Raw genomic sequence first — 7484 nt, forward strand, 5'->3', positions numbered from 1 at the left:
GCATAAGTAATAGAACTTGCTTGGGATCAGTACTAAGCATGTTACTGTTTCTCCGCCTAGCTACAGCCGCCGCCTCCAAACAAACTAGGATTCTTTGCCTCCCGCCGGCGCCGGTGCCGGTCCGTCCCGTCTCCGGTGGTCTTAGGGCCATGAAGGCGGAGTGGATCTCGGCCCTTACCGGTGGGAGGGCTCCGTTTTTAGAACTGTTTTTGAGCTTTGTTAGGGTTTGTGTCCTGCTCAGGAAGGCGAGACGGCGGCGGCTCCCTGAAGATGGAATAAAGGTCTCCCCGCCTAGCCCCCGTTCCGGTGATGCGTCTAGCATCAACGGTGGGAGTGTGGAGGTGTGTCTCCGGCGGATCTGTCTTTGGTGGATTTGCTCGGATCTGTTCGTCGGTCGTCTTTGTTCGTGTGTCTTTAGGTTGGATTCTTTTGATCTACACTCTTCATCTGTGGCGGTTGCTGTTCTGGTGCGTTGGTTTCATGGGGCCTTAGCACGACGACTTCCCGACTGTTTACTACAACAACGTTTGCCCGGCTTCGGCAAGGGAGGGGCGATGACAGCGGCGCGCCTTCGGCTCGCTTCAGTGCTTGTAGTCGTCGCTAAGTGGTCTACGGATCTGGATGTAATTTTATTATTTCTAGTGTTCGTTGTACTACCATGATTGAAGATGAATAGATTGAAAGTTTCCCGCAAAAAAAAGCATGTTACTGTTTAGTACAGTAAATTGAGCTGTATGCAACTGGATGGTAGTAGCATGAATGTCAAGGAGTACAAGATTGAGTAATCACTAGTTAATTGCTTCGCCCAAATTGACTATTGTTCTTAATCCTATGGCTAGTTGTTCCATTAGCATTCGCTCTGCTCAGTATAAGGGACAAAACTTGCATTGATATTGGTCTTGTTGGACCTTGAAAGCAGGCGCAGGGAACTAGTTTGGAGCCTATTGCATGACATTATTCTCATCTTGTCCTTGAACATATTCGACTATATGAACCTGGTGTTCAATTGTGTTGTCGAACCAATTTTTGTTTGTATTGGGTTGTTTTGCTTGTCAATGCATAGGCCTAGAGAAACTCTTTGTACTCGATTGCACCGTCTAGATGCGACAACAAGGAGGGAAAGCCTGTCATTGTCTAAAAAACATAAACAGCCACCTTCCCTTGTTCTGTAAGTGCATTCTTCCCCATAAGGAACAAACATTGGAACGAGACTCCAAATTTGAATTCAAAACTTCTGGAGAGGTTCCGAGGCTGAAAATTCAGGATGTAAGCAACGATTAAGCTTTAACTAGAGAGTAAATGTGGCCAAAATTCAAGCTGGAAGCTCTTAAACCAGCAAACTTATCTTTTAAAGAGTAAATCCAGGTTTATACACGTTTATAGTCCCAGTTGTCCAGGATATTTTCACCTACATTAACCTATTTAGGGAAAACTGTGCCACATTTTACCCTTTTAAAGAAATTTAGCATGTTCTGTCAAGCGGGGCCTAACAGTTTGGGTACACGTGACTTGCCTGGTCCGGCTCACCGCACCGGTTGGCTAGGTCGCACCACGACCCGACTCGAGGCGCACCACTGTCGCACACTCCCCTCGCTCTCGCCCACGATGAAGAAGCAATGGCCGAGGGTGCTTAAGCTGATTGACGTGGTGGTTCCTTCGCAGGGGAGGAGATGGGCGGGGCATGACGGGGTCAGGTTCGACCATGTACTGCAGAAGAGGCACACGGCGAGGGACCAGGCGCGCGGGGTGCACGGAGACGAACCGGAGACCAAGCCAGGCGAGCATGTGCGTGGAAGAAAACAGTTGCAGAGGAAAACTCGTCGACATGACAAGCCATGTTTACCTTGACAACTGGGACCCACTTGACAAAACATCCTGAAATTTTAAAAAGGGTAAATGTGGCACACCTATCCCAAACTATCCCTAAATGGGGTGATACTGGTGAAAATGTCTTATAAATGGGTTAAACCCTGTTAAAGTAAGGGTTAAAATGAATTTAATCATTTTTTTAAAGAAACCCCCTTATACTTTGATTTTGGTTTGAGCTGCATCTCTGGTAAGGCGAAGCACATGCAGCTGTCTTTTGCACATTGACCGGGCCATAGAATGGTTGTAACTCTTAACCAATTACCTCATGAGGAATCTTGAGATTGGTAGGTAGCTAAACAGGATATAAAAAATAATTCTCCCATCTTTGTTTTGAAGCTGAATCTTGATCCAACCCCACACAGCGACGTCTGAAGAACGTAGCCTGAAGAATCCAAATCCAATAAAACAAGCAACTTGAGGACACCGATCTTCTTTCTAAGCTGTGCCATTGACATTCTTTGCTGTAACTGTCTCTTTCAGTTTGTCGTTCTCCATGTACAGAGCAGGTCATAACACAGGCATTGCTAAATTAACAATGATCCATGACCAATCTTGGACCCATGACCTGTTTGTTCTGGAATCAGCTTGTGGTACCTGTCTAAACCTCCTTTTGAATTAAAATACAGGTACAAGTGGTAACCATTAAATACCTCTATCTACTTGCTAGGGCCTGATTAAGCTAGGTTTTCTAGAGCATTGTGTGTACAGCAGCACTAGCTAGGTTGGGATTAGTACTGATTAAACATGTATTTGGTGAAGTAGATTGAGCTGGATGCAGCTGGGTGGTAGCATCTTAAGGGGAATTACAAGAGATTGAGTAATCAGTGGCACAGTTCATTGCTTCTTCCAAAGTGACTGTTTGTTCTTAATCCTTTGTCTGGTTGCTCCGCGGAAGAACCCAAAACATATGCTTATGGGTGCAAGCGTCTGATCTGCCCAGCACAAAGGGACAGAGACCTGCATTGACATTGATTTTGGTAGATCTTGGAAGCTGGCGCATGTTACAGGTTTGGAGCCTATTGCATGGCCATATTCTCATCTTGTACCTTCTTTTGTTTATTATAATGAAAAAAATAATACAGATTTTGATGATCAATAGTTGTGGGATGAGATGCTTTCATGGTCTGAATCCTGTGAAATTTTCAAATGTGACTTCAAAAGATTTGCAACCGGAAAATTTGAATCATGAACTGATGATCATCAACGGGAAACAGAGGTGCTACAAGGAGAAGCGAATTAAGGGAGCAAAACTAGCAGCAAAGTTATGTTACACACCACACCACAGACTATGTGATTATGTCTCAGTAGCCACTGTATACATCACCACAAAGCAAGGCAGTATAGCCATTGGGTTGAAGACACACAGTTCATCCAAATCTGAGCAGGAACTGACGCTGTCACAGCCAGACTCCTCTGAAGAATTGCTGCTGTCGACGAGCTTCTTCACTCTCCCTGCCACCACCCTGCACACCAGCATCGCCCTCTTCTCGCCGCCGCCGCCGCCGCCGCCGCCGCTGGACAGAGGCGCTTGCGCCTTGTCGTGAGCCCGTCCGCTCGTCGCCATCGTCACAATTTTCCCATCGCCGTCGACCCTGGCGATAACGAACACACAGTTTGTCAAGCTGAAGGCCCTGCAAAACTTTAGCTCTGAACTCTGAACATTTGCACCGGTGTTGGTTCAGTACCTGAAGCCGTCTCTGATAATGCTGCACAGTTTGCAGTGCTGCGGAGACGACCCGCAGAGGGAGGTGGCGCCGGCGAGGCCGAGGGAGCACGTGAAGGTGGTGCAGTGGAACCGGAGGATCTCGTTGCCGTCGGCGGCGCACCGTGGGAAGCTCCTCCTGGCCAGCTCATCTGTGCTGCTCGCCGCATTCGCCTTGACGCGCTCCCTGTACTGCTCGAACCTCTCCACGGTCTTGCCGGAGCTGTGCACCTTCAGAATCCTCTCGATCCTGCAAATCGGCGCCGCCCTCGGCTTCCCGACGAGCCAGCTGGACTGGAAGATGATCTCCACCACGTTCCTGCTCGTGTCCTCCGCGCCGAGCTCCGAAACTGCAATCATTCATGCATCAATGGATTTACATCAAAATTATATATGATTGAAGAATGTAAAGCTTTAATCAGCTGCCTTTTTGGTTACCTGCATGGCGGGTTGCTCGGTGGAGCTCGAGGGACTCGGCTTTGACGAAGAACTCGTCGCAGTCGGAGCAGGGGAGCATGCCGGCGCCGCCGACGAGGCTTGTCCTGGGGTCGAGCACCGAGTGGCACTCGTAGTAGCAGCCGGAGAGCTTCCTGAAAGACCTGGAGCCGGCAACGATGGACGAAAGCGGCGACGAGAGAGCCGACGACGACGACGACGACGAGCTGGCGGTGGTCGCCGTCGTGGCCACCGAGGTCTCCGAGTTGAACGACGACGACGCTGACACGACCGCGCCGGAAGCCACCACGGGCACGGACAAGATGTCATTGTCCGGAGCCTTGAGAGACCTACTGCTGCTCGAGACATTGCGGCCGCCATTCCGGCAGCTTTCCCTGCTCAGCACAGCGCTCTCCTTGGTGCCGCAGATTGACCCTGGGCAAGTCATGCTCCTGCCAATGCTGCTGACACTCCTTTTCGTTGTGGTCGTCGTCGTCTTCCTCTCGCTCCTGCTGTTCTTGCTCTCTACCGCTCCTGCTGGCTGGCTTCTGCTCTTCAACGCCATGGCTCCCCAGAAGGAAGAACCTGATTTCCTCTGCTCCTTTTTCTCTCCTCCTATGCTCATCTTCTTGCCAGCTGCAGTTGCATCCATTGGGGTTGGGGAGGAAGGAGAAGCAGCTAGAAGGCAGAGCTATCTTAAACCTTGTTGGGAGGGAGGAGGGAGGGAGAAAGGGGTGCTGAGATTAGGGGACGGTGTCTGAAGCTTTGCTCAGTAAACAAGCTTTAGGCTCCATTGCTCCATGATTAGTTTAGAGTATTGCCCTTAATGACCCCCTTTTGGTGTGGTGTGCGCACTGTAATAATCTGGTAATGGTGGGTGGTGGGAGTGAATGGAAAGGCACGCACATAGGGTTGGGTTGCAGATGCCAAGGAGATAAAAGCATGGCATGGGCAGCTAGCAATCATGCTTACAATCCTGACCATGTGGTATGATGTCTATCCCCTCTGTGTGCTCGTGTCTTTTTTTGAGATGGCGAATAAACGAGAGGGAATAGTCATGTGATCTCGATCTCAAGATTATAACGAAAAGGATAAATGTGCATCTCATGGTTTAGAAGAGTGAAATGCAAAAGGCCATCATAGCGGCCTCATTAGCCGAAAATCACCACTTTACAATTCGTGTCAAAAATCACCACACGGAATAATTGACTATGACAAAAAAAGCATTGAGTATTTTTTTAGCGTGTTCTGACATTGTAAACCCCTCACATGGCGACAAGGGTGATGGCGTGCCGTTAACGGCTGGTCGGGGCCGGCTCGGTTGGAATTTCCCCTTTAGGGAAACAACCCCCCCCCCCCCTCTCTAGTCGCCGCCATGCTATGCCTTCGTGGAGAGATGGAGAAGAGAGCAGCGAGGAAGATCTCCACTCCCAATACACCGACATGGATATGAATTTGTGGGTAAGTTTCAGACTGCTCAAGAACTAGACATTTGGGTTAGGTTAGGGTTTGGATTTGGGGAGTTTGGGTTTGAGCTCTCATTCGAGCCTCTTTGGAAGGATTTGTTGGTTTATTTAGATTCTGATACTGCAGGCGAACCCTGAGACCATTGTGGATCCAGATTTCTGTGGCATGGTAGCGGATCCGTCCATCAAATGTGAGCTTCACCCGGCCAGTTCCAAGAAATATGTTGCTTTTGATGGCATAGACACTGGAAGGAGATTTTAGGGTTGTGCAATGCAGGTAATTTTTCCTTGCCTTGTTGTTTCACCACTTTGCTCTGTAGTTTTTAGATTTCAATATGTGTGTACTGACTAGTCATCTTAAACTGAATTTTGTTCATTTTGACTGGATTAAACTCAATCTTGTTGTTGTTAAAGGTTAGTCTGTAGTCTAGTGAATCTGAATTTAACTGAATGTCGTCATTCAAGTTTTGCATCTGAATTGTACTGAATATTGTTGTTCAAGTTTAGTCTGTAGTTAAGTCAATCTGAATTGTATTGTCATTATGTAGTTAAATAGTAGTATATGTTAAAGATATAAGCTTGATTTATTGATTTGTACTATTGGAAACAAGAATTTTGAGATAGTGTTGCCAGTCTAAACAGTGTACATTCGTAGGTGTGTTGAGTGCTACATTTTAGTTTTGGTGGAACAATTCAGTTTAGTTGTGCTTTGCCATATTTGGTTGTCATTTAGGTGTGCTAAGTTTGGCTATTCTCTGTCAGGTATGCTGGTGTGTGTCAATGTACTGTTTTTGTGGATGTCTTCTGTTTATGCATATTTTGGCTGGTATGCCCACAATTAATTAACTGCTAGTTGTTCATGGTCTAGTCAATTTAAATGAATCTTACCGTTTCAATTCAATTATTATTTGCAAGGAGGTCTAGACTATGGAATGGTTGATTGGATTGTTGGGCCTTAGCGTGCCATACTACAAAGGTTTCTAACAAAACTTTGGGAGATAATTCATGAGCAAACCTGTGGTAGGTTGACTGACAGAGAGGCTTATAAGAGAGAGCTAGCCAAGCTTAAGAATCAGAATGAGTTCCTATGCAATCAATATAGTGATCTTGTTGCATATGTTGGCAAGCTATTTGATTGGAAATATGAAAAGGAGCAACAAATGGACTATGAGAAGTCATCAAAGGATGCTGAAGATGTGAAGAAAAAGATGGAAGGGCTAGAGAAGCAGTGTAAGATGAAGCTGGAGAAGGAGAAGCCGAAGCTGGCTAAGGAGCAAAGGTGCATCCTTTCTTCTCAGGCATATATCATCAGGAACACCAGGAAGGCCATGAAGGAGATCAAGGAGGATAGAGATTTTCTTCAAGAAGAGAAGAAGAGGATTGAGAGTGTGATTGATGACTTGCTGAAAGTTGGGCATGGTAGCAAGGAGAAGCTGGAGAAGATGAAGTCCATCGTAGAGGAATGAAGTGGAAGCTTTGGAGATTAAGTATATATTAGTGTTGGAGATATGCCTTAGAAGCAATCATGTATGATGATATTTCCTATGTGTTTATGAATAAAGATAGTCCTTGGACATTATCAATGATGTGTATCAGCAAGTACGTGACTTGTTTGTGGGACTATGCATTGTATGATGACTGTCCTAAAAGGTCCCTAGTCGAAAGGGCTGTATGGACGCCCAGCCGACTAGACTAGCATATGACACAGTCGATGGCTTGGTCTCACTAGCCATGGAGCATTGGATGCTAACCGGATAATATGGACTTGGAAGGATCTGGTCGGATTCGACGTAGTCGGATCCGAGTCGAGATAAGGTCCGAGTCGGAGAGACCCAACTATGAGACGCAGCGATATGTCATCTGTGAGTCTCTAATACAACATATGTTCTATGTCCTAAGACCTGAGCTGGCACATGTACTCGGGATGGTGACAGACCTGCTTTGGGCCGACCGAACGCTACTCCGTGACTGGGTAGTTACAAAGGTAGGTTTCAGGCTTGTCCAGACCCATG

At 47.0% G+C, this 7484-nt stretch overlaps 1 protein-coding gene across 1 annotated transcript; it reads right to left on the reverse strand.

Moving 5' to 3' along the window:
* Positions 1 to 3031: 3031 nt before the first annotated feature.
* On the reverse strand, positions 3032 to 4912 carry LOC109739792 (uncharacterized). Its single transcript, XM_020298842.4, has 3 exons — positions 4010 to 4912; positions 3555 to 3921; positions 3032 to 3461 (listed from the first exon to the last, which is right to left on the reverse strand). Exons 1-3 carry the CDS (start codon positions 4656 to 4658, stop codon positions 3164 to 3166), a joined length of 1314 nt encoding a protein of 437 aa, XP_020154431.1. The 5' UTR covers positions 4659 to 4912; the 3' UTR covers positions 3032 to 3163.
* Between the last annotated feature and the right edge of the window lie 2572 nt (positions 4913 to 7484).

The sequence above is a fragment of the Aegilops tauschii genome, chromosome 4, assembly GCF_002575655.3.
Source record: "Aegilops tauschii subsp. strangulata cultivar AL8/78 chromosome 4, Aet v6.0, whole genome shotgun sequence".
In the NCBI taxonomy this organism is placed as follows: Eukaryota; Viridiplantae; Streptophyta; class Magnoliopsida; order Poales; family Poaceae; genus Aegilops; species Aegilops tauschii.

Excerpts from the sequence above, each read along its gene's own strand:
- LOC109739792 (XM_020298842.4), bottom strand. The coding sequence starts at position 4,658 with ATGGATGCAACTGCAGCTGGCAAGAAGATGAGCATAGGAGGAGAGAAA. Across the intron at positions 3,922-4,009 it reads CCGAGCAACCCGCCATGCAG|TTTCGGAGCTCGGCGCGGAG; the intron begins GTAACCAAAAAG and ends GAATGATTGCAG. Across the intron at positions 3,462-3,554 it reads ATTATCAGAGACGGCTTCAG|GGTCGACGGCGATGGGAAAA; the intron begins GTACTGAACCAA and ends CGTTATCGCCAG.